The sequence below is a fragment of the Phragmites australis genome, chromosome 5, assembly GCF_958298935.1.
Source record: "Phragmites australis chromosome 5, lpPhrAust1.1, whole genome shotgun sequence".
Taxonomy (NCBI): Eukaryota; Viridiplantae; Streptophyta; class Magnoliopsida; order Poales; family Poaceae; genus Phragmites; species Phragmites australis.
In genome coordinates, this window is record NC_084925.1 from 26,391,815 (window position 1) to 26,417,780 (window position 25,966).

Below are 25,966 nucleotides of genomic sequence, written 5' to 3' on the forward strand. Positions count from 1 at the left end.
GAGTGTTGAACACCTAAAGGAAAAATGATAGGGAGTCCTCCTATTTGGTATGGGTTACTTTACCTGCTCCTACTAAAGAGACACCCCATTATAAGTCTTCATTATAATAAAGGAAGAAGTCTCTGTCAGATTTGTGCCTCTTAATCTTGTTCTACTTTCTGGTAAGAGTCGAAGAGAGAGAGGTCCTACCTGTTCGGTAACATTATTTAATAGTAATGCCTTAATAAGCTCTCTGCACGTCAATACATTTTGCTTGCGCTTTGGCAACTTTCAAGCGGCACCTCCAGCGGACAGGACCCCGACCGAAACGAGGCCCTACCTCACCTCGCTTGCTCGCAGTCGCTGAGGTTCTGGACTCGAAGGGCGGACAGACAACAACCGCGGAGCCAAGTGGACCCTGCAAAAAAAATCCACCCTATTCGCACCAACCCATTGGCCCTGGTGCGACCAACAAGCCAGCTCCTCGCCCGATCCAGCCTCACACCACGCCCACAGGTTGACACTCCACGCACGACGCGCCCCGGCCAATTAAACATCGCATGGCGCAGTCATGCATATTCCGCCCCGCCCCACACCGCGCGCACCACGTAGCCAGGCTAAGCGCAGCCACACACGCTCCCCGCGAGGCCACGCTCTCCTCCCGCGCACCATAACATCTCGAGCACCCCGCGAGCGCCCTCGCCTGTCCCCCCCCCCCCCCCCCTCTTCCGGCCTCTTAATGTCTAGCAGCCCGCTCCACCCGCCCGCGAGCTCTCACACCCACCCACCGATCTCGATCTTTTCCTCCTCACCGGCCCGCCAGTTGCACCACACCAACTATATCGCGCATGGCGCCGTCCAACTCTGAGCCATGCATGCAGCGGCCGCCTGCCGAAGAGTTGCAGTCGGAAACGGTTCGCGACGCCGCGTCGGAGGAACGGACGACCGTCCCTGCGGCAGGGACGTCCGAGTCCGACCCGACGAGGCCGGAGCCGGCAAAGGCGGAGAGGAAGAAAGACAGGGCAGCGGAAGACGCGGAAAGTGGCGTGGAGCTGGCGCGGCGGCCGCCGGTGGTGGAGGAGAGCGCGCGGGAGCGGCTGAAGCGGCACCGGACGGAGATGGCAGGGCGCGTGCGGATCCCGGACATGTGGGGCCAGGAGAGGCTGCTCAAGGACTGGGTCGATTGCGCCGTCTTCGACCACCCGCTCGCCGCTACCACCGGGCTGCTCACCGCCCGTGACGCGCTCATCGCCGAGTGCGCCGCCGCGCGCCGACCCGCGCACGGCTCCACGGGGCGACCGCTCCGGGTGCAGAACGGCTGCTTGTGATTGAACGGCTCGAGGATCTCGTCCTTTTTGAGAGTGCTTTGTTTTTGCTTCTTCGATCTCAAGTGACTACGTACGTACGTGCTCTCTCTATTTGAAACTCTATTGGTCGGAGTATGAATTTGATCGATGGTAGGTACCCCATGAAGTAATTAATATTGTTTACTCATGCTTGACTAGTACTGGTTAATGTAATTAAATTAGTTGCTCACCATTTTGGTATGTTCCAATCTTGTTCGAATCAATACTGCATCAGCTGGGTCAATTGAAGAGCTGTTATTTGACCCATCCTATTTCCATTTTTCATGTTCATGTGTGATTGCAAGTTTGCAACTAGTGGGTAAGCTAGACTTATGTTTCTGTGATCCTAATCTCTTCAATGCATTATTTTGTTGAATCAAGTATCGCAAAAATTTATTAGCGAGTGAGCTCTAAAATCCGAATGTGCGCGCGAGTGCTATCGCATGTACTCATAATAAGTTCGTTTTCATCAATTCATGTGTTCGTGCTTAATTATAATCATATTGAACATTTTACTACTGCCTTCATCACAGAGATTTGATCGAAAGGCAAATGTCTCTAGGATAGCTTGAGCTAAGCCAGGAGCGCAGATTTAGATCTCCATGAACAAGCACGAGATTCTGCATCACCGTCTTACCTACGTGGCCTCCTGCCCTTCTTTCGCTCAATCGTCTTTCCGTTTGTGGAACAGATTATCTCCTCCATTATTGTGCATGTTGTATATATGCACTACTCAACTAGCTAGTCCGTCAACCAAAAGGGGGGGGGGAGGGGAGGGATATTAGCGAGTCACAGACCAAAGCGCACCATGTGTATAACCCTGTACCTGAGAAATTGGAGGCCTAGTGCGAAATTTAAAATTAGACCCATGTATAAGAAAAGCCCTTCCCAAAAACAAGTTTTTTATTTATCGTATCAGTACACAACCACATAACAGATCATCAGTACCGGTTCAAAATCGTTATCAAAAGCGGTTTTTAAACCGGCACTGATTACTCGGCACTGATAGTCGGTTTCAAAAATCGATGTTCCGAAACCAAAAAATGGTTTTTTTTTTCAACCAACCAGCGATCGAGACCCGAGCTACCCCACACGCACACGCCGTTGTCGCGTTTTCTCGCGCATATGAGTTCCATTGGATTCGAAGCCGCAACATCATCACTCGTGCGTACGTTCCTTACCGTCTCACGTATCTCTCATTGCTAGTAGCACTACAAGATATTTTCCTTTTGATCCATCTTGCCGAAATTTTGTCATGATTATTTTAGTATCTAAATTACTTAAAATAAAAAAGTTGTCAACTACAAAGTTATAGATCTCATCGAAAGCTATAATTTTTATATAAAGTTTATCTCCATCCGACACCGTATAAAAAGTTATGAATTTTGTAAAATCAATTATCTTCAACTATCAGTGCCGGTTCGTGACACGAACCGGCCCTGATAGTCCCTTCATTATCAGTGTCATTTGTAGCATTAATCGACACTGAAAAATCACTATCAGTGTCGGTTCGTGGCTAGAATTGGCACTGATGTATCAATACCGGTTCCTGTTATGAAACGACACTGATAGTGACTTTTCAGTGCCAGTTCTTAGCGTCTCAACCATTGTTCGCACGCAGGAGTTAAACAACCGGCACTGATACGTCTTCAATAGCGATTTTTACACAAATGATACTGATATGGCGCTACTTATGATATGTTCTGTAGTAGTGGTAATACAATTAGTTTTTAAGAATTATAATTTACTAGAAAGCACATCTTAGAATTCTTGACTACTAATCTATATATTTTAATATTCTTAACTATATAATCTAACTTCTATATGAAATGTGTCATCCTTCAAGTGTTCCTTGATATAAAATCTTCAATTAGATCTTTATATACAACCTCATCCAAAATATCATTTTTCGAGTACTATTGTAGACAGTCTACTAAGTCTTTTTTGTCATTGTAGAACGCAAGTAGGAATTCAACAATTTTAGTTTTGAAAAACTTCTCTCTACTGATGCCACAATTACTAGAATAGTCAACAAAATTCTATATACAATAGTAGCATTAGGGAAATAATCTAGTCGTTTCAGAAAATTCAAAATATCAACAGGACCCATATTTTCCTTTGGAATAAAATCTTGAAAGCATCATCATATGAACCTCATCATTATTAACATCCATATTATGAGCATCTATAATATGGTTTTCGGAAGAAACTTGTGGTTCTTTCACAAAAAACTTATGAAGAGCTTTTTTGGCATTGAACAAGATCAAGTCTTTCCTTCTTCTTACGTTTTTCATAACCTGATTCGTATTTTCTATTTCTAGAAGACATTGCACATAATAAAATACTACCTAGATGCATCTATTAGATCATGATTGTGATTTTGTTGATTAATAATAATATAGTCATTGGAACTAACATGTTTATCAAGAATATATATTAGTAGATCTCATGGATGTAATACATTAAGAAGTCACCGCAGCTAGGATAAAATTTGATTGAATTGGAGAAGTTTCAGAAGAATTGACCTCACAGGAAGGTCTAGTACAAAAGAGTTTGCACTCACCGTAGCTTTTTGTATAGAGGCTGATAGCCTCACCGGATAGTCCGGTGCTCTGTGTGTTGAACTCACCGGAGTATTTTTGACAAAGGGGGAGAAGACTGAAGATCTTACCGGATAGTCCAGTGATCTGCACAATGTAACACCAAAGCATTTCTTGCAGAGAAGAATGCGAGTGCAAAAGACTGAATATCAACCCACTGGAAGATCCGATGTTTGGTTTGTGTACACCAAAGTATAGCACCGGAGTATTTCTTGCAGAGGCAACTACAAGTACTGAAGAATAAAGATCAACTCACCGGATAGTCCGGTGATCACAGAGATAGTTGCACCGGAGTATTTCCAGAAAAAAGAAGAGAAGGTTTAACTCACCGGATGGTCCGGTGTGAATGGAATGAACACCGAATGAATGCACCGGAGCATTTTGCGCAGAGAGACTACAAAGGCTTGGATGGCTCAAGATAACTCACCGGAAGGTCCAGTGATGGATTTGAAGGGACCGGAGTGTTCAGTGTTCACAGATGCTGTGAGTGGAAGTCTAACGGATGATCCGGTGTTAGTACTACTGTTCTCATTGGATCATCCGGTGTTAACAGCTTTTCTAATCCATTGAGAAAACGGCTAGTTGGCGGGTTTTAGGCTATAAATACCTCTCCACTCAGTCATTTGAACGTGTGGCATGCTGCTAGAGTCTAAGGAAGTTTATATACACTTGAAAAGACATCTAAGCCACCAAAGTGCTTAAAGTGATCATCTAAGATAACTAAGCACAAGATTAGAGAGTGTTTATGCTTATAGGCCTAGAGTGAGTTGTAGCTAGGTGCTGCAGCTTGAAGAAGGGATCAAGAAGTGATCCTAACTTGTACCGAGTGGTGCGTCGGCGCCTTGGAATCTTGGTGACTCACCGGCATCTTAGGTCTTGGTGGCTCAAGCTTGTTGACCCTCCTTTCTCGCCCAAAATCACGTCTTTGTGGGTGAAATTTTGTGCAGGCAGTGATCTTCCGAACTAGCGCAGCAGGGCGGCAAGGTTGGAGTGCCTGGCGATGGTGCAACGACGTGGTTGGACGGCGATCGGGTGATGGCCTTGACGAAGACAGGCTAGATGGCGATGAACTATACGGAGACAGGCTCCATGGTGACACCTTGGATGGCGGCAGGCTCAATGGCGATGGCCTCGACGGGGGAGGGCTAGACTGCGACAACCTTAGTGAGGGTGGGCTCAATAGTGACAGCCTTGACGGGGGACCCAGGATGCTGTTGTGCCACTCTGTAAAACATCGGCACGATGTCAAAGATGAACTTCAGAGATAGCCTCAATTTTGGTGCTCTGGTGATGGCATCGACTGGTTGCGCCTCTTTGTTCTACGCACCTTCTATGTCATTGACGAGATCCGACAACAACCTGAACACCATCTTGTCGCTGACAACCTTGCCATCCCTGTGGTTTCGGCACCCGCAATTTCCACATTAACGTCATTCGCACCCACATTGTCTTCACTTATGCCAAATGGTTTCCCAATCAAGGACGATGGGTTCATCACTCCACGAAAGCATATAATTGCATTGTGTGTAAGTGCAGTTAACGTTATGAGCATAATTCCATAATGAGCATAGTGCATCATTTGTATTGTTGGCATTAGATTGTCATTGCAATGAGTGTGTCTTATTGTATGGATTAACATGTACACTGGAAGTGCCCGATCACTTTGTTCCAGCTGTGGGGATGCAGTTTGCTAATGTATAATCAACTGAGAAGTTTTACAAAAGACTATGCTCATGAAGCTAGGTTTTAAGTTTGGATAGGACAACATACAATGGTGAACGGTGAATTGACATGGAAGCGATTCTATTGCTCAAGAGAAGGATTTTGGCATGAAAGAAAGAAAATGTTGAGAAGAGACACATGCAGAAACTCACTGGGTGTGGTTGTGAGGTCATGATTGCCCTAAAATATACCACAAAATAGATACAGGATTCAGATGCTCCAATCTATCCATGCACACATACTTATATCACCTCGCTCGCGTCACTTGTTAAGATCAAATAGGCAAGTAAGTGAGAAAGCAAAGTTGGCATTATTTGATTGTCATAAAGCTAGCACTGACACCACCTTAGCATATAGATATCTTCGTGTTAGCAAGGGGGGTTTTGAGAATGTAGTATGTAGTATGCATGAAGAAAGACCTACAGAATTATCATAGTAGCTTGAGAAATTTGATGAAGACAAGAGATGCACATATGTCTGTTGACAATTTTGCTAAAAAAACTCCAACAATTCAGGGTTTTTATTTTGACTATGTTGTTGATAAAGAGGGTAAGTTGATATACATATTTGAGCAGTTTAGCCTTACAAGTCAAATTTACAAACATCATGTACATTCTCTACATTCTTCCTGCTTCTGCAGTGTAGCCTTCTTTTGGGGGGGGGGGGGGGCTTGTCTCATTTCCCTTCTACTGAAATTTGTTGTATCTTCCAGCTCATGATAGCCACCTTCCATAGAGAATAAGCAGCTTCCTCACAACAAGTAGCCCATTGATCTCCAAACCATTACCCTTGGCTATAGAAATTGATTTGCCATTCATCAGTACAACAAGCTTCATAGAGGACCAAGCCAAGAGCCCATATTCCTAACAAGAGAACAAAATTATGAAGATCAAAAGGACTACTACTATCGAGAGAACAAAATTGTGTTTGTGAAAGCATAAACTTGCAGCCAGGTTGTAGGACCAAGAATGACGAATAGAGGGGGTGAATAGGTACCTTACCAATTTCTTTCAAAATGGATGGCCTTCTCCTCTTTGTCACCCTACACACCTCAAAAATCAATAGCGGAAGCAAAATCGGAGAGAATCAAGTTACTATAAAAATCTACAGAAACCCATGGCTCTTGTGGATGTATATGAACCATAGTTTTCATTGAAGTTCATCTCGCGGATCATCGCCACAAAAGATGGCAACTTGAGGGAAGAAGTCTTTGATCGAAAGCAAAGGTCACTGGAAGAAGAGATTCTTCAAGTTGATGATATAGATGCAAGGGAATTCAATATCCACTTGTATACATTTGCATGTAAATTTTATGCCTCTAATAACAAAAAGAACAACTTCTCAAGGTGGGAAAATTTCAGCCTTCAAATGAAAACAAAATCACAACAAAAAGGAAAAACTCGCAACAAAGCAAGAGAGCCAATAGAAAAAGACTAGAATAAGATGAACACCAGCATTGGAAGAAACAATCTCTTCATTTCTTATGGAGGACATTTCTCTTTTTGTTAGATTACAAGATGATTTTCTCACAAAAAGGTCTTACCTATTACAAAGGCTAAGCTTTCATTTCCTCTCCTTTAAAACTAATCTCTCAAGGCTCAAATGGCTGGCTTATTCTCTCCCTACAGCCCTACCCCTCTATTTATAGGCCTAAGGTGGAAACTTAGCTCTTAAGCTTTCTTGTTCCCAAAATGCCTCTCTCTTTCAATGGTCTCCTACCTACCACCCGAGTATTTTGGTCTATTTTTCGCTATATCCATCGAACGGTTGTGGTGCCTTCATGACTTAGCTTCGCCTCGACGCAAACTTCATAATGATGCCAAGTGCCCTCCATTCTTCTATGGTTTTGAGGCCAAACAGCGAAACTGCCTTACACGCTTCTCAAAGCGTAACTCACTACCGCTTGCTCTAACCCCAAGCAAGTATTCTGATATCGATGTGTGTACTCCGTCTTGTGATCTTGACTGCCAGCAAATCTCTCCCGCTCCTGATCCCTCGGGCCGCCTTATAACTTGCACCGCATCCTCTTCGCTTGACTTTGTCAACACGCTATCTTCATCCATCTTCTCATGCATTGCTTGATCTTCACGTGCACAGCTTGGATCACCCTTGAGTCCGTCTAGCCTCCTTGACCCTTCGGCACCAAGCACCCCACTTGGCCCCAATCATTCTACCGTCAGCCGCCAAGTTGCATCCATTACCTACACAACCTTAGACAAGCGAACATATATCCCAACTCCATCTCCAGTTAGCTCAAAAATAAAATTCTCAGTTCAAAGCACATCTCAGGGAAAACATGAATGCCAGATGTTCTGGTGTGTACCCCTCCTGAGCGCCAGACCATCTAGCATGTGCAAAGCTATCAGTCTGACCAACTTTTGATCCTCTCTGCAAGAAACAATCTTATTTTCTTTTTACACAATTGCTGGCCCATCCAATGAGTAGCATTCACCCCATAGGCAGCCTCTCTATAGGAAAAACTCTGACGATCTCTCTGGCGTTCATAACCAACATTATCAAATCATCCGACACATGTAAGTCCACCAAAGCCAATCTGCACCCTCTCTGCAAGAAATGCTCTTATGTTCACAGTGCTCATCACCGAACTATCTGGCGTGTACACCATCTGAACGCAGGACCATCTGGTAAGTTCAAAATTCTAAGCGCCGGACCATCCGATGTATACAATTTTTTTGGACTCAAAGAAAAGCATGCCAACTTCATTTCCTCTGCAACTTTGGTTAGTCATTATCATAATTGCAATACATATACATGCTCATGCAATCCAACAATCATTAAACTAAATCCACAACCTTATCAATCACTCATCACATATAAACTAAGGAACATTTTAACTTGATTTCTCATAGGTGTATGCGCAACAAATTCAAAATTGTAAACCATAATCTGGAACTAGCTGTAACCGAGCTCACCGAAGATGAAGCACAGAGCGCATGGCCTTCTTGTGGCTTCCACGTTGGTGGAAGGGGCTGACGACGGAGCCAGCAAAGGAGGAGGCCGATAGAAAAGCCAGCGGAGGAGGAGGTCGACAGTGGAGCCAGCGAAGAAGGAGGTTGACAATGGAGCCAGCAGAGGCACACCATGGAGGAGGAGGTGATGATGGAGGAGGCTGTGGTGGAGGAGGCCATCAGCGGAGGAGGAGACTGTCGGTAGAGGAGGCCGACGATGAAGGAGGCCCCGGAGGAGGAGACTGACAGCAGAACCCTAGCTGGATGGCTAGGGATTAGGGATTTTGGCTGTGGCTTTGCGCGGGGAAGGAGGGGGACGAAGTCGTGATGGTATGAATGTGAGCAAGGGGTTATGTGTGAAAAGTGGGCGGCAGGATGGTGGGCTCGCTAGGTGCCGTTGGATGCGAATCGCACGATCGGGAATGTTCGTGTGCAACGAGTCATTTGCAGAGAAAATTTCACTGAAGCAAAAATTGGGGCACCATTCCTTCTTAACTCAATGATCGTTCATGGGCCTTGGTCCACGCGAAGCTGGCGTTACGGTGGTCCAAACTTTCTGGTAAGAGATGTTGTATTAATCCTCATTGATACTTAATTATGAAGATGCCAACATGCGTTTAGTATATTAAGGTAGTGTTTCATTAGTTGTATGAAGTTGAATGGGATGGGATTTTCTTAGATGGACGGGATGATTTTAGATAAGATGGTATAAGTAGCATGTTTAGTTCGATGTATAGAACGGTACATAATAGTGTTTGATTGAATGTATGAGATGCACATATAAATGTGTGTTAGTTGCTAAAAAGATAAGCACTATATCTATTATAACTTAATTTCTTTATAATTTGATAATTTTATAATTATAATTATCAACAAATTATTCTAATTAGTACTAATCTTTACTAATTATAACTTAACATGTCACTATTTATCACTAATTACCCACAATAATACTTAATTATGGCTAATAATATCTAATTGTAACTAATGTATAGCTAATTGTTCTTAATTCTCACTAATCATCACTAAGTACATGTAATTACATGAGCTGACATAGCATGTACAAGGTCCTTCGGACAATTTTCCCGTATGGGTTGGTTCAGCATCTTGATAAAATATTCCTATAATTTGTATCAGTCTATCCTAGATAAGTTGGTACCGCTCATCTAACCAAACACTGGTATAACAGCACATCTCACATCATCACATACATGAACCATCTTGTATCAGCGACCAAACAATACCTATGTATACAATAGTGTCCATTAGTCTTTCATAATGTTCATAAAGTCATCTGTGATGAGATTATTATGGTGGGAGTTGGACTAGAGGTTACAAAGGCGCACTCAAAAAGTTCTTGAACGAAGAAAAGATTGTGTTTCTTATTTGAGCAAGTAAAGACTTTTAATTATCCGGTATTTTATAGGTGTCGTGCTCGTGTAGTTGTAATCCAAATCCATATCCACCTCCAACTTTGCAACTCAAGCATATCAAATTCTGCAACTGAGAACGGTAACGGTTCGGATGTGGTGACACTCCGGAGGATGCTGAGGGTTCGTACCTGCCGGCGCGCCGACGAGCCAGGGGCCCAGGGCCGTTGCCGCACAGCAGCTTCCGGTGTGTGTGTGGATCAGACGGGGCAAATGGGATCCGGCACAGCGGGATGGATCACGCAAAATGCGTGCCTGCTTTTGCATTTGGGATCTGGAGGCGCGAGCCGCAAGCCCCACCTACCGATTCCTCCGGTCCAGCGTGTGGGCAGGCAGCGAAGCGCACGTGCCGGACGACAGGTGACTCGGATCCGCGTCACGCCCGCAGGCCGCAGCCCACCGACGCTTTCCGTCTCCTCCAGAAGCAAATTAAGGATAAGTTTGTTTCAGCTTGAGAGCGTAAAAATCAGTTTATAGATAGTGGGTAGTAAGAAATTGGATAGTAAAATTTAGATTATAAAATGATAAGTTTGTTTCAGCATGACACGGTAAGAAACTGAATTGTAAAATTTAGATTATAAAAACTAGATTGTAGATTGTTACAATCTGATGAAAGATGAATTGCTAAATTGTTATGATCTAGATATTGAATTATAACAATCTAGCTTTTATAACTAACTATTTGTTTTAACTTTTATATTATGATCACAATCTAGTTTTTCCAATCTAATTGTTTATTTCAGTTTTTAGATTATGATTATAATACAGCTTTTACAATCCAAAACAAACAGGCTCTAATACCGGAGACTCCCGTAAAATTTTATCTATATTTTTTATTTCATGATTTAATAAATATGTTGAAAAAAATACATATATTATCATAATAAAAACAGATACTATAAAATTTGTTGCTATCCCTGTCGATTGGTAGAACAGGTACTATAAGTGGAGAGGCTTGTTGTGTCACTGGTGGCGTGGGGCTGTGAGAATGCGACGGGTGTCGGGTTGACTCCTGCGATGCGAAGGCTGCGGCAGGGGCCAACCGGAAGCCTCCAGTTGAATTGGCGATTCGATTTTGAAAGCTGATTCAAGCGACTGGAAAGCGTTTCACGAGCGATTTGCTAGTATCTTTCTCTTCGTCCGTCTGCTGTCTCCATCTTGGTCGGTAAATGGCATTAGCAGCCTGGTTTCTTCGGTTTTTACTCCTCTCCTTGCTGACAGGTCAAAGCTCCATAGCTGCTTCCGTGGTTCGTTTTTATGCTCTGAAATCGAATCTTCCAACTTTTGCTTCCAACACGTGCCAGGGCTTCCCTGCCTGTTTAACTCCCTTATTGTATGGACCAGTGGTGGAATCAAGGTTCTCAATAGCTAAGCTACGTATAGTTTAATTTGACCCTAAACGTGAAGCAACCGTCCAATTTTCTGCTATACTAGCTATAAGCATAATAGCTCCGCTATTTGCCTTAGTTAGCTAGCGATAGCTCCGCGAGCTATCCTACATTTGTAATAACGGGCTAAAATAGCAAGTTAATTTTGGAATCTGAAAAATTTTAAATGCCTAAATGCATAGATTATAAGCCCCAAAGTATGAGAAATATAGCATGACACATTATCTTTCTTTTTCCAATACTCTAATATGATATTTCTTAGTGATTGAAACATTTCTGGTAAGAATATTATGATTTACAGCCTTATACATAGTATTTAGCATATTCTGAAGTACCATGGTTTTATAAGTTCTTTGAATATGAATTATATTATGTACCTATTTCATTTTTAAAAAATACCAAACAGCGGAAAGGTATAGTTTTTGGGTTATCTAGCGATAACTGTTATAGCCTTTTCACACCGTAAAACCGCGAAAACCACAATTTAAAACCGTAGTTGGAATACACATGCATATCTAAGTGCATGCACGGGTGCTAGAGTATATGCATATTTGGTAGTTACTATGATTGATTCTTGGTAATTATTCTCTAATTTAGCTCTAAATTAATTGTGGACTTAGCTGTTGAACATGTGAGTAAATTTTATAAGATCAGGTTTTATGAAAGATCTTTTTTTATGACATATCTCTCTTTAGCTTAGCTATTAGATCAGAGAATATGTAGTTAGATCAAAATCTCACAAAAAAATTTTATAAAGAAAATTTATAAAATTTGCTTCTGGTGAACACGGGATAATTTTACAGATCACAGATGAAGCGGTCAGAGAGAGGCAGCGGACGCGGAGGTGGCAGGTGCCGCTCTGCTGGAAGTGCGCTTACGTGGTGGCCTCGACTCGGGGCCCTCCTGTGTCTGGCCTCTCTCCTTCCTCGCACTAGCCTCACCGCCACACGAATTAGGCCGGTCTCTCATCCCCTTCCCCTACCTGTATATAACCAGCACTCCACTGCGTGTATAGAAGGGTCCGAGCCGTTGGCGTGCGTGCGTCTTCCCTCCCGAGTAAACGCACACAGGCATGCAGTGACGCGTGTAGCGTGTAGCGTCTTCCCTCCCCTACCTGCAGGTTACACGGCACAAGGCAGGCAGCCCGGGCCCTGTTCGTCTGATTGGAACTGCTCCCTTCTCCTCTGCGCGCCCCGTTTCTGTGTCTGGGGGAGCGGCTGAATCGGGTGGATGTGGATGGCAGCAGCCGGGAGGCCGTCAAGAACTTCGCCGCCGCCAGCTCCTTTCTCCAAGCTTGCCGCCTGCTGCTTCGTGCTGCTCCTACCCATCCTCCACACAGGTGCGTTCGGTTAACCTACAAGCGCAATCCTGCAACTCTCTCTCTCTCTCTCTCTCTCTCTCTCTCTCTCTCTCTCTCGATACTAGAATCTGAATCTGCTTGCCGAATGCCAACTGTTATAGGATACGGTTCTTGATTTGCCTGTTTCTCATGTGCAATGTTGTTGTTGATTGCCCAATCTTCGCCTCCGTTTTTACGTTGCGTCTCCAATCTTGGAGGCCCAATGATCATAAAGTTCTTGGTAGGTAGAAAATTTTGCAAGTTCTTGGTAGGTAGAAAATTTTGCTAGATTAGCAGGTGCATTTGTTGATACCATATAGATTAGCATGTGCATTAATTCGCTGCGCTTAATCTGATCTAGACGCGAGTACATCTTTCTCTAGCCAGGTGCGCCGTGGAGTAAGGCGCCGCCCACTATGGCGACATATCTGAATCACCGTATCACCTTTCCTCACTTCTTTCCAAACCAAAAATGCCCAGTGGCCACCTCCACTCCACCTCCGTTTTCTCTCCGATTCCGTGCCCCTCATCTGTCCATGAGCTGTTTGTTGCTTTCTCTGCAATGATGGCCAGCTACAGTTAGTTTACTCGGCAATATGCATCTTGCGATTGGGCAGTCCGCATGGTCTTCGAATAACCAGTTCAACCTCTTGGCAGGCAGGTCGTTGGCACAGCCACATGCCCATGTGGTCCAGTGAGATCTTGCTTCCATTGGATCACGTACCCCGTACTGTTTATTGCTTGTATATTTGTATTCTACCAAGATAATTACTTCTTATATTATTCTCATCTTCTTGATGGCGTACCACGTACGCGCATGAGTTCTTTGATGCAATGTTTGCCATTGCCGTAGTTTCGAGGATTAGTGCTGTTATAGTGGTCAAACTATGCTTCTTCGCATGTTTCAATTAGCACAGAGATCACTCACTGAAACTTCACAGGAAAAATGCAACAGAATTTTGCATGAGTTTCACACGTCCTCGATGCTGATAACCGAGCGTGACAATTGCAGAGCAAGTGCCGGTAGCCGAGGCCCTGTCGATCGGCGTCAACTACGGGCAGATCGCGAATAACCTCCCTTCGCCGGCGCGGGTGTCGTGGCTGCTCCGGTCGCTCAGGATCAGCAAGGTGAAGCTCTACGACACCGACCCCAATGTTCTGCGCGCTTTCCTCGGCACGGGCGTCGAGTTCGTGGTCGCCATCGGGAACGAGAACGTCCCGGCGATGGTCAGCCCGGCGGCGGCGCAGGCGTGGCTCGAGCAGCACGTGGTGCCGTACCTCCGCGCGGGCGCGCGCATCACCTGCATCACTGTCGGGAACGAGGTGTTCAAGGGCAACGACACCGCGCTGCAGGCTGCCGTCCTCCCCGCCATGCAGTCCGTGCACCGCGCGCTCGGCGCGCTGGGCCTGCAGGGCCGCGTCAACGTTACGACGGCGCACTCGCTAGACATCATGCGCGTCTCCTTCCCGCCCTCCGCTGGAGCGTTCGACCCGGCCGCGCTGCCGCACCTGCAGCCGTTCCTGAGCTTCTTGTCGGCGACGCGGTCACCGTTCCTGATCAACTGCTACCCGTACTTCGCCTACAAGGACGACCCGGCGCGCGTGTCGCTCGAGTACGTGCTCTTCCAGCCCAACGCCGGCGTCACCGACACCTACACGCGGCTCAACTACGACAACATGCTGTACGCGCAGGTGGACGCGGTGTACGCGGCCATCCAGGCGCTGGGCCACACGGACGTCGAGGTGAAGGTCTCCGAGACCGGGTGGCCGTCGCGGGGCGACCCCGACGAGCCCGGGGCCACGCCCGAGCACGCCGGCACGTATATCCGCAACCTCCTGCAGCGGATCGAGATGAAGCAGGGCACGCCGCTGCGGCCGGCGACGCCCGTCGACGTGTATGTGTTCGCGCTGTTCAACGAGAACCTAAAGCCTGGGCCAGCGTCGGAGCGGAACTACGGGCTGTTCTACCCCGACGGCACGCCCGTGTACAACGTCGGCCTCCATGGCTACCTCCCGCTGATGTTGGAGTCACATGGAGCACGGCAGGTACAAACGGATTCCCGATTCTTCAGAACTTCTTAGCAAACTATCTGCACATTACATGCAAAATTTGAACGTGTCGTCTCGTCCATGGATCGGAATTGATTAGGTAATCTTGGGTAACAACAGTTCTTGCCTACCTTACACTTACTGCGGCCTACACCTCGCCACCTAATTATTCCATTCGTTTCACGCGTTAGTGGAGATGAAAGTGAGATGCCGCATGGCAGCCAAAGGCCATGGCCAAGTAAAGCAAGGAATAGAATTCTCCACCAAGGCAAAAGAAGGATGCTGTAATCAGTAGGGGGGTAATTGGTTTCCCGCATGTAGAGATCCCGACTTCGTGGATACTTATAAGTTTAGAGACAAACGTGTTTCGTTGTTCACATGTACTGTTTCAATCTGATCCAACGGATGCAAATATACGCTCATATCCTGCCTCATTCGAGCTTCCTTCCGCAACCTGGTTGGATGGATGCAGACTGTTGCATCTGTTCATATAAGTAGATCCACTTTTTAGTATCACAAAATTACCTTCATACGAGCACCCAATCAGAATCTAAGTCTTGTATTCACTCATACGATCTCAGATTCAATCAACTAAATAGAAACTCAGTTCAATCTGTCCAGACAGATACAACCAACCAAACACTTTTTTTTTTAGCACTTTTGCATCCGCTCATCCTACATATACGGTCTATACGAGTAACAGGACATACGAGCAACCAATCATACCCTAGTTATATTAGCACGCGCGCACACATCATGCCAAAGTCAAAACTCAGATGTTCCCTTGTGCATTTGTGTGGTGCTTGCTCATGAACCCTGACGGGTCACCACTTGGCTTTGTGTGTTTGGCAGGTGATTCAGCTGCTTGGGCTGGTAGCCATCGCATCCGTGGCTTTCGTGTTATCCTGACAGCTTAAGGGACCGTGGGCTGAGCATCTCATGCTGACAGGGTTTCCTGTAGCAACTGGCTAGGTAAATCAGTTGAAATAATGACCGTGCAACACTCTTATGCTAGACAACTAATAAACTGGCATATTTGGGAGGAACTTCGGAGTCGTTTGGCCACTGCATCCAGGGTCTATTCTGAATTCTGATAGCCTTTAGGAGCTGAAAGATTATTCAAATATTCATATTGAAATTAGGTTAGAACTGACTGAAGCATGTGCGTCATTGATCGTCAGAGTTTATCTTATGACCACAGAGGTAGAGACAGGTATTGGAGCATAATTGATAGCGGTAATCTGTGGTCTTTTTTAGCTTGGTAATTTTCTTGTTTTATTCTTTACCTGGAGTATGGAATTTGGACACATCTTTATCGGAAGGACAAGTACAGACAGGAGAGACATTTTCAGATTAATGCTAGAAATTGTTACTTCCAATCATGAATTGATTCCGTGAAGCTTGTAACAGTATGCCTATATCTGAACATGGTATTTGACATGAATGCCTAAGTCTGAGTTCAAGGGTGTATTCTTTTTTACATGTCCTGATGGGGCTCCATTCAAACCGAGTAGCATTATATCCCTGGTTCTCGTGTCGAATTCTGAATTTGATCTCCAATCCCGTGCATGGAACTACCTATACAAATGTGCAGATTAATGTCACAGATATGTACATCAGCTGCCTACCTTGGCGATTCAAATTAAACCAGCAGCTTCCGCAAAACTTTCACAGCCAAGTGGCGGTATGCCTATTAGTGGGTCCTAGAACCATCCAATTTCACTTGGTTGAATGGTTTGGTCAAATCTATCTTCAATTCAATTGGATTCAGATAAAAATTATCATCCAGGCAGACCAAAGGACCATGTAGAGCTACTATGAATGTCAAGTATATCCATCACTCTGACTCAAGCTCTTTAAATCTCCTCTCCCACTCCTTGACTTCATAATCCTGATCCAATAGACCCTTTTCAGTTGTGTAGACAATCTCCTCTGGTGTAATTACTTTCCGTTGAGCCATGTCCCGTGCACTGAGCAACTTTAAAGACAGGAAAACAAAGTCAAATTTATGCTACTTCAAATAAAAGGAAAAGACAGATTAAAAGTCAGTGAAGGCCATGTAGCCAAGCATCAACAGATATCTAAAATGAGTACAACAGGAAACAGGATCTTGACGAGCTGATACCAACTTAATGACTAATATTGAATGAAGAATGCAAGAAGATGTGCACAACAAAAAATATCATGATTAGCATCTATTTTCATTTTCAACTAATAGCCCATTGTGCTGTAGCTGTTGACGACAGATGGTCTAAGTTGCATAATAAATTAATAATCCCACTTGTGTTTATACGTTAAGCCCCTCTAAAGTAGTTTCTTTCTTAGAAGCTTCTGATGTAAAAGGAACTAGAAAGTTGCTACCGAACACAATCAGTCTGTCCTGTAAGGTTTATATCAATGCCCTAAACCTATGCCCGAGTTTCTCCGGACACATCTATGTGTGGGTAAAAAAATTACATAGAGTTGTGTGGAATTGTGGAACTTGTTTAATTCCATAACAAAGCTGCAGAACTTTCAATTCTTCTTACCTTTCTTCTGAGAGAAGAATCTGGTGACACAAGTTCCTGAGCTCGTTGTTCTCTTGCCTTATTCCTCCTCCTGATATCATTGTTGGTCTTGCGTAGCAGAAACCATCTAAATAATGGTATTGCAAAAAAGGAGCCGGCGTATATCTACAAATGACCACATAGTATCAGTATATCATTGATATTATTCATCTTAATTCGTAAGTACACAGCATAATTCAACAGACGACAGTTGGCAACATTCATGAAATTCAGAAACTCCACTCAAAAGAGAGAAGGGTTCATGGTTTATCTCAGACAATTTGCCTTATTTAAAAATGACTAACAAGTAATGAAAAGGCCACTTTATAGAGTACTAAACAGGCATATCAAGCCCAACCATACCTGAAGCAAAGGATATAACTGTGCAGCAAATGAGATAAGTCCACCAGGTGTCACTGCCATTTGCCTTCAAGATAGATTTTAATTCAAATGTTAGTAGAAATTGCAACTCAGTGATACTTGGGTCCAGGATTATAATTCATACTTCAACAAGTTCCCGAGAATTATGACACCGAAAAGATTGAGTCCTCCCAAACCAGCAACCATTGCCTTCTCTGATGCATTTGCTTTACTGCAAAGTCAACAAGTCGGCAAATGAAGACATACAGAAAGGAAATAAAATAGATCAAAATAGCAAATTTAGAGCTGATGAAAAATACTAATGCATGAACCTAGATAACTCCTAATCTAATCTCTGGACCCTAATGCACTGCACTGCTGATGTGACACACTTCCAAGGTAATATTTGGAGTCCAAATACGCTAATTATGTTTAGAATCTAAACTTTATATTATGGGAATTTCAATTTTTTGGGTGAAATAGAATCTAGGATTAATTCAACATAGGGAAAAATGCTTAAAATGACTAATACTAACCTGAATTTCCACGGTTTCTCCTCTAAGTACTTTTCAACTCCACTAAACATTGCAAACCATTTGGTGCCTACATATTCCCTACTCCCACCACCTTTTGATGAAGCAGTGCGTTGCAGTGATGGGAATTGATACAGAATGTTTCCCTAAATAAGATAAACAAAATTATTAAGTTATTTAAAGTTGATCACTTCAAGCAAGATGCATTGAAGTACATTGGCAATTATGTAGAGAACATCATCTTTCGTACGTAATAGGGTTGAAAGTGTAGGCCACATTAGACAATGGCAATTCTCTAATACAAGTCTGAAATATTATAGAGAAGAAAGTTGGACCTGTTCATCAACTTCTGGATGTCCCTGAAAGCGTAAAAGAACTGGAAGAATAAATGATTCATCATCCTGCAGTTCAAGAGATGGCACGGATATGATAAGCTTCAACTCACTTTATAATTCAATAGGAAAGTTCCTCACAATAATGATAATCTTGCTAATCAATCAGCTAATCACAAATTCAATTTATTCAGTATTCAAAGAAAGAGTAAACTCTTTTTTAAGGTGCAAAGAGTCCAGACTTAATCCAGCCTAACAAAATAAACAATACTTATTAGCGCTTTGGACCAGAGTTTCCATGCCTTGGACTGTTCTGACAGTGGTGGGACATCAAGAAATGGTGCCATTTCTTCAGCTGTAACAACTCCACCATTTGATGAAATATACTGCCCAATCTGTAAATTATTCAAAGAACCATCAGAAATTTGTAATAGAAAAAATGAATATACAGTAAATGGTCATGGTAATTTCAAATAGCAGAAGCCACATTTTCTCTGAAGAAAATAAAATACCATCTTCCACCGCTTCTCTTCAAGCCCATCATTTGGATCACCATCCCCAAACACAAATGAGAATACCTGCGGAATTGATTTAATGAACATTACATACAGTTTCAACCTACCTACGCATGCCAGCATTACATAGTGAGAATGAAAAATCAAGTCAAACCCTTTTAAATTACAGATTCAATAAAGTTCATCCCATTTTCTTTTTCTACTCGACGGCTTCTATAATAATTTGCATCCAAGTACCTGCAGGCACATGAAATTGTAGTGTCAACAATAAGAATGTGTACATGATGATTTTTGTTCACATACAAAGTTGCATTTCCAAATGATATGTGTAGATTTATGTCCCATTTCATTGTAGTCATCTTAACAGGAAGTAGTGAAAGGTATAAGACCGGAACATCCCAGCACCAGAATACAGATTCTTCTAACATTATCACGAATATCCTGTGAGGAACATTATCATGCCCAAATCATGAGATAATTTGCATGACAAGTGTAAATGGATAAATTCCAAAAACACATATAAAATAAGAAAGCACACCCAACTCAACTTAATGTATTTTATTCGATTGGTTTGCCAACAAACAACATTTCAAATAGAACTTTCTTCAGGGCTTTTTTCCCCCTAGGATGCTTTGTTTAAACAGGAAATTCTAGAACAACATGCTTCATGCAAAGTACAGGCAAGATCCAACTCAAAATTACAGAAATAAATGATGTGGTTGACAGGTTGAGTAGCTCTGCAAGATCAAAAGCGAAGGGAATTTGTCTTTTTGTTCCTTTCAGTCAAGAGTGTAATAAGGTGATCCAGAAGTTTCAAAATACTCATAAAAAATTACATGAAACTTACCAGAACAAATCTGTCGGAATGATGATAGTAGAATCATAAGATCTCCGCCGCCTACCACGATTATCTTCATCACTGCTAGTAGAAGAGGAGGTGGTATCAATGGAAGGCACATTGAGTTACATTGCCTCCACTAAAGCTCCCAAAAATAAAAAGCAGTAGCTAATACTCATGAAATCTCCGAGTGTGCTTTTATTTTCTTTTACCTTTAGAATTGAGGAGAGAGCACCTCTCTAGATAAAGAGTGAAATGTTCACAAAAAAGTAGATGTCATATTGATTAAAACTGTTCTTCGTTCTCAGTATGTAGTTTAGTCATTGATCACTAAGACTAAGACATGCACAGAATGCTCACTTCAGGGAATAGAACAACATGACAAAGATGAAGACATTATGCCAGAACAGCTTTGGCCTTTGGGCAGTACATATACAGTTAGTACGCACAAACTCTATCCTGCAGTACTAGACATACCTTGAACTTGAGAGAATGGCAATGATGGTAGTGTACACCAGCACAATGGAAGCAATGAGCGCTGTCCCGAATGAAACCCTTACCAAATACGCACCCACTTCCTGCAAAAGAGCAACAACACAACCAATATCAGCACAATTCCTAGTGATCAAGAGTACCGGTTACATCTCCTCTGCTCCATAACCTTGGCTTTCTCCACCAGAGGCTCGGCCCGCATCCTAAATGACTTGCCAGCCAGTTTTGCCCGGTAGTCTTTTGGGAAGACGTACAGCACCTCTCCTTCCTCCGAAACCTACACAATTCGCAATGATTATCACCGAAGGCCGGAAGGCCAGCAGCGGGGGATGCAAGGAGGAAGCACTATCAAAGGTGCACCTCCAGGAAGCCCTCAGTGTCGGCAGCGAGCGCCTGGAGCGCGCGCTCGGCCAGGGCGAGCTGCAGGCCGGCGCGGGAGGCGACGTCGCCGATGGTGACGCGGCCGCCGAAGTGGTCGACTGCCTCCATGGCGCGGTCCCGCACGTCGGAGGGGAGGCGATCCGTCTCGACGACGCCGCCAGGGCGCGCGAGCGTCGGTGTCTGGATAGTTCCCGCGCGCGCCCTCAGGTCAGGGCGCCACGAGTGCGGGGACGGGAGCCGGCTGGGGGCGACGGGGAGGCGGAGGGGAAGAGGGCAAGGGGAGAGGAGGGGGAAGGGGGCATGGCGCGGGGGGCTGCGGGGAGGAGGGAGGGGCGGGCGGAGATGGAAGTGGAGGGAGAGAGAGATGGAGGCGGCGGCGGCGGCCATGGCGGGGTGGTTTGGTGTTGGGGTTTAGGCGGTGGTGGTGGGCATTTCTGCGGCGGAGGAGGGGCTGTGGTCTGTAGAGGAGTACCGGCTCCGGCTGTGGAAAGGGAGGAGGGAGAGGTGGTGGTGTGTGCCCGCCGTGGCCACGAGATCGGATTTGGTCGGAGCAAGCAACCGGAGCCCGAATCGGGTCGTTGGCTCCGGCTTGGCTTGGTCCACGAACCTAGTCGGTATGTCCACACTAACACCGGCACCTTTGCACGTCCAAAATGTCGCACTATGATTTAGCATAGTTTTAAGCTTTCAATAAAAGTTTGAATGTAATGTAAATTCTAGAAAAATCTCTCTTATTTGTTTGGAAGTCGCCATCAAGAGCCCAAGACGTCCTTAACTTCGCCAGCCTAAATCTGAAAACCTCCAGCTGCTAGTCTGATGGTATGGCCACCGGACCGTTATGACCTCCGAAGCCCCTCCAAAGACTCCAGACTCCGAGTCACCATGGAGACCCAGGCCTCTAGAGACCGCTCACCCTCGGAGCCTTGGGAGCAATGCCCCTCCATAGGGCCAGCGGAAAGGGACTCCATCGGCCACTAACTATCTGACGTGAAGTGATCGTATTTAATGATGGGGTTAGAGGCCAATCCTTTAGCCTGACGGGACTGTCGTCGTAGCTGACGAACCGCCAAGCACTGTCGTCACTTGTCGCCGCGGTCACAACCATTGTTAGGTAATATCATGAGAGTAGTTGAAGGTAGATTTGAGCTTGGACAGTGTTTTACTAGGCTGGTCCTAGGGTCCGGTTGTTCAGTGACGACTTGTATCTCTACTAATTCGGTAAGAGTATGCTTGTACACTTTACACTTTGGATGATAATATAAAAGCCGTATGTGGTCGCACAGTGAAAGGGGGGAGAGGATTGGCTAGTCAATTTAAGCACTCTTTTTCTATCGATTTCTTCTCCAAACTTGAGTCGCTCCAGTGGGCTGGCTCTCATCGCACCCTGTTTGCAGAAGACTCTTTCTTCCGCCAACATTCTTTAAACACATGCCTATACAACAAGTCATATTTATTTGATAGAATGTGATATAAAGATGGTGTATAACCCAGATTATCAAAAGGTTGGAGGAGAAGGTGCAAAATGTCTGTCGCAATTAAAATTCATGCATATTCATATTTGCAAATGTTTCATAAAGAATTTATTAGCATTTGGATGAATGTTGTGTATATTTGATTTGATTTAAATTCAAATTAAATTAAAAAGAGAATATCACATGAAATGATAAAAGTACATTTAAATAAAGCTTTATAAAGGAACTCACTTTTTTTTACCTATTCACTTATTAACCTAGGATCGGAAATAATTTTAGAAATTAGTCTATCATGTGAGATGAATATTAGAGTTTTTTTCTAGTTTTTTCGAAATTTATTTGAAGCCTTAAAAATTGCTAAAATTTTTAAAAGTAGCCCTCTTTAGATAATTTTAATTTGAATTCTATATGGACTATTGAGGTAATCCTGTTCAAATGGGTTCTTTGGACTTTATAGGAGCTACTGAAAAAGTTTTAAGAATTTTGGAGCACTCTAGTGTGTTGGTTTGAGCAGAAAGAGAGAGGGAGTTTTTGAGTCTCTGTTATGTTCCAGCCGGTCCCACGCGTCATTCTCTCTCTGTCTCCATTCTCCTCCCGTTGGCCTGAACAGGAGCTGGACGCCGCGTGGCCGCCGTCGCCTGGCTACCGCCCACGCTGGCCAGTCGCGTGTGCCGCGCCCGCGCTCAAGCGAGCTCCGTATCTCTTCCCCCTCGTCCCAGCTCCTCGCTCACCTCACTCAACCACACAGAGCACAGCACCAAACAGAGCACCTAGCACCGCCGCCGGCCAAGTTCATCGGCACCGGGCACGGATCCGCGGGGGACAAGGCACGTGCAGCTCGAGGACGGTCGCAGGGGGGCTTCTTCAATTCATCATCGCGCGAATCCAATCGCGGCGTTTTCTTCCTCACGGCCGGCCACCATCTCCGAGCTTCGCCGCTGCCGTCAAACCCCTACTGCGAGCCTGACCTTTCTGGATCTGAGCCACGGTGAGTGTCATCGTTTTCCCCCAAGCATGTAGCGCGCACCGATTTTGGCGTCAGCTCGACGCCGGCACGGCGGCCTTCGTACGCCGTGCGCCGCCGAGCTGTTTCCCTTGTCGCCGGCCGCGCTCCAGTGAGTGGCACCAGTCGCCTCAAATGAGCTCCCAATGGGACAGCCGACCTATTGACACCGCAAACCAATCGGACCCGAGCCGGAATCGCCGGTGAGGACGACTCCGGTGACCTCACCCCGTGGGCCGTGCCCGGCTACCATGTCTGTTCTGCTGTGTAGTGGAGCTCGAGCATGTTTGACCGAAGTCCAATCCCCCCACCCCGGTGCACCATGGGCCCGGCTTCAATGTAACGCCAAGAGGATTTTTTTTAATAATATTATTTTATTAAAAAATTATAGAAATAATAATAAAATTCACAAAATTGTAAATATATGTACTGTCGGCACTCCACGTGCCGACAAGAGACATCGTTACTCCGAATGTCGATAACCTATGTGGCACCGGGTCAGGGGGCCTGTTGGTACGTGGAATGTAGAGAAAAGACAAATCGATATTTTGCGTGCCGACAGGCCCCTAAGTAGACATCGATATGTGTCGATCTAATTACCAACCGATAGACCTGTCGATACGTGGAATACCAACAGTCAAGTCGGTATTCCACGTGCCGACATGCTACGTCTCTTTTTATTTGGTTTTTAATAATAATTTGTGAAATATTGTCATATCTGGTTTTAACGGATAAAATCAGATGCGGCTTATGACGTCATAGGTGAAGTAACAAAAGTAATATTTTTATAGAATAAACGTTAAACTCTTACAACAATTGATATATATTATTTTCTATGTAGATATATGCAGCAGAATAGAAACATTGGTGCCTAACAACATCACATGTAACCGATCAGGAGACATGTGTCTAGAACATCATAATCTCGTCTTGACAATCTTCAACATCTTTACTCACTGAGCAGCACCACATATTTCGCATGACATAGAAAAAAATAGCAAGTGTGAACACATAATGCGCTCAACAAGTGTACATAAGAATAATGATATGCAAGCTTATATCAATGACAGGCTAACACATGACATATTTGCATAAAGGCGAGTAAAAAAACGGTAATGTAATTGAAAAGCATTAAGTAGTTAAGTGAATAAAACCAAACGACCTAATAACCATCATTCAAGGCTACCCACTTTGCAAATCATAACCATCATATATCACCAGGCTGTATGCATAACCATTACCCAAACTAACTAAAAGTCTCTTATGACATCGAGCATGGCTAATATATCATATTTTACACTACACAGAGGTTGTCTAACTTTCCTCATGAGTCGTGATTTCCACATTACCGTGTTTGCAAGACACTTAATACATGCCAGTGGTATACCACCAGGAGATCACTAAAAAAGTATGGCCCATCAGTTAGGTTCTGATACCCCCAACAGATGCGAGCCAGGTGTCTAATTAATATGCTAAGTCTTATCCATATCAATCTCGTGGTTGGTACGACATTTCTTCTGTTGTCGCTCCATGAATCTGTCCTTATATGTGACACTAGGGCAAATACTATCCAGTATGGAAATAACCAACAAAACCTAACACATTTTCTTGAAACATATCCACAAGCCAACCATATGAACCACCATTATCAAACCATCTCATTGTCCAAGTCATAGGGTTCCATATTACTATATCAAGTCTACCATCAACGCTTCATATATCCACTAATCCTATAAATAATACTTCCCAATATCCCGACAACATGGCTGAGCAAATCTATCCAAGAGACTCATAGATCTACCACTTATGCTTCAAGAGATGTAAAGGAAAAACTAAGGTAAATTCTAACATAGGTGAGTACCCATCATATTAATAGATACTGCATACAATTTGTAAAACAAAATATTTAAAAATGTAGGAACAGGATGATGAAGGACCCTTGCCTTTCACCTAATGTTGCTCAGTGTTATCAAAACCTTGGTCTTGAAATTCCTCGAACTGATCCGAAGCGTTATCAACTAATCACGAATTCTATCAACAAACAAAAGCAATATCGAATGAATGCCAAATAAACTCCAAATTGCAAAAACAGAATCGACTGGACTTCTTTTGAAGAAAGATAAAGATATCTGAACTAGGGCTTCATATGAAATGATAAAAAAGATTGGTTGAAGCATTAATATGTATAACCTACAAAATAATATATTATTTTAATATCATAAACTCATATTTGTGGTACAACAGCATGCATATTTGATTAGGACCTGTATGCTATTGTGACAACTGTAAATTTATGAATCAAAATAATATCTGCATGTTATAGGGACCTAGATATTAATAAGGGAAAATTAATGTAGCGATTGAGAATTACTATTTGAAACCAGTATGTTTGGGTAGATCTTGTTTCTAGAAAAAATTTGAGTGCAAGAATCACTCAAATTGGAGCTAAAACAAAGAAGATATGAGACTTTGAAGTTGTAGGGGCTTTTATGCAAAAAGAGCTATTTTCTAGAATTTCTTGGAATTATTTTTATACAGGAAATTGAGAATTATGACATCAGTAGATGGTTTATGACATCATCAAAGAAGGAAATAAAAGAAAAAGAAAAAGAATGCTGGCTGGCTAGATTGTGCTGATGTGGCAAGGTGATAAGGATGACAAGTTAGCAAAG

General features: G+C 43.9%; 3 protein-coding genes across 6 annotated transcripts; 2 read left to right on the top strand and 1 right to left on the bottom strand.

The window, feature by feature from the left end:
- The first annotated feature begins 694 nt into the window (after positions 1 to 694).
- LOC133919029 (protein BIC1-like) lies at positions 695 to 1,669 on the top strand. The gene has a single exon (XM_062363227.1). It carries the CDS (start codon positions 828 to 830, stop codon positions 1,305 to 1,307), a length of 480 nt encoding a protein of 159 aa, XP_062219211.1. The 5' UTR covers positions 695 to 827; the 3' UTR covers positions 1,308 to 1,669.
- A 10,767-nt stretch (positions 1,670 to 12,436) lies between these two features.
- Positions 12,437 to 16,309, top strand: LOC133919031 (glucan endo-1,3-beta-glucosidase 14-like). Of its 3 annotated transcripts, none has more exons than XR_009909884.1 (3): positions 12,437 to 12,773; positions 13,786 to 14,922; positions 15,014 to 16,309. XR_009909884.1 is itself a non-coding variant. In XM_062363232.1 (3 exons), exons 1-3 carry the CDS (start codon positions 12,665 to 12,667, stop codon positions 15,020 to 15,022), a joined length of 1,152 nt encoding a protein of 383 aa, XP_062219216.1. In that variant the 5' UTR covers positions 12,437 to 12,664; the 3' UTR covers positions 15,023 to 16,309. The 3 variants fall into 3 exon arrangements, 2 of the variants coding, with proteins under 2 accessions (XP_062219216.1, XP_062219214.1); XM_062363232.1 differs by having other exon boundaries at positions 13,786 to 14,819; XM_062363230.1 differs by having other exon boundaries at positions 12,438 to 12,773; positions 13,786 to 14,819; positions 15,675 to 16,309.
- LOC133919030 (uncharacterized protein At5g03900, chloroplastic-like) lies at positions 16,176 to 21,412 on the bottom strand. Of its 2 annotated transcripts, none has more exons than XM_062363228.1 (13): positions 20,799 to 21,412; positions 20,608 to 20,715; positions 20,424 to 20,524; positions 19,956 to 20,030; positions 19,276 to 19,345; positions 19,106 to 19,171; positions 18,896 to 18,988; positions 18,597 to 18,662; positions 18,265 to 18,407; positions 17,874 to 17,960; positions 17,732 to 17,795; positions 17,351 to 17,494; positions 16,176 to 16,800 (listed from the first exon to the last, which is right to left on the bottom strand). In XM_062363228.1, the coding sequence occupies exons 1-13, from the start codon at positions 21,204 to 21,206 to the stop codon at positions 16,660 to 16,662; spliced, it is 1,566 nt and encodes a 521-aa protein (XP_062219212.1). In that variant the 5' UTR covers positions 21,207 to 21,412; the 3' UTR covers positions 16,176 to 16,659. The 2 variants fall into 2 exon arrangements, with proteins under 2 accessions (XP_062219212.1, XP_062219213.1); XM_062363229.1 differs by having other exon boundaries at positions 19,956 to 20,027; positions 20,799 to 21,411.
- Between the last annotated feature and the right edge of the window lie 4,554 nt (positions 21,413 to 25,966).

Coding starts and splice junctions, on each gene's coding strand:
- LOC133919029 (XM_062363227.1), top strand. CDS start 828: ATGGCGCCGTCCAACTCTGAGCCATGCATGCAGCGGCCGCCTGCCGAA.
- LOC133919031 (XM_062363230.1), top strand. CDS start 12,665: ATGTGGATGGCAGCAGCCGGGAGGCCGTCAAGAACTTCGCCGCCGCCA. Junction 12,774..13,785: donor CCTACCCATCCTCCACACAG/GTGCGTTCGGTT, acceptor TGACAATTGCAG/AGCAAGTGCCGGTAGCCGAG. Junction 14,820..15,674: donor AGTCACATGGAGCACGGCAG/GTACAAACGGAT, acceptor TGTGTTTGGCAG/GTGATTCAGCTGCTTGGGCT.
- LOC133919030 (XM_062363228.1), bottom strand. CDS start 21,206: ATGGCCGCCGCCGCCGCCTCCATCTCTCTCTCCCTCCACTTCCATCTC. Junction 19,346..19,955: donor ATTCCGACAGATTTGTTCTG/GTAAGTTTCATG, acceptor ATGTGCCTGCAG/GTACTTGGATGCAAATTATT. Junction 18,989..19,105: donor AAGAGAAGCGGTGGAAGATG/GTATTTTATTTT, acceptor AATAATTTACAG/ATTGGGCAGTATATTTCATC.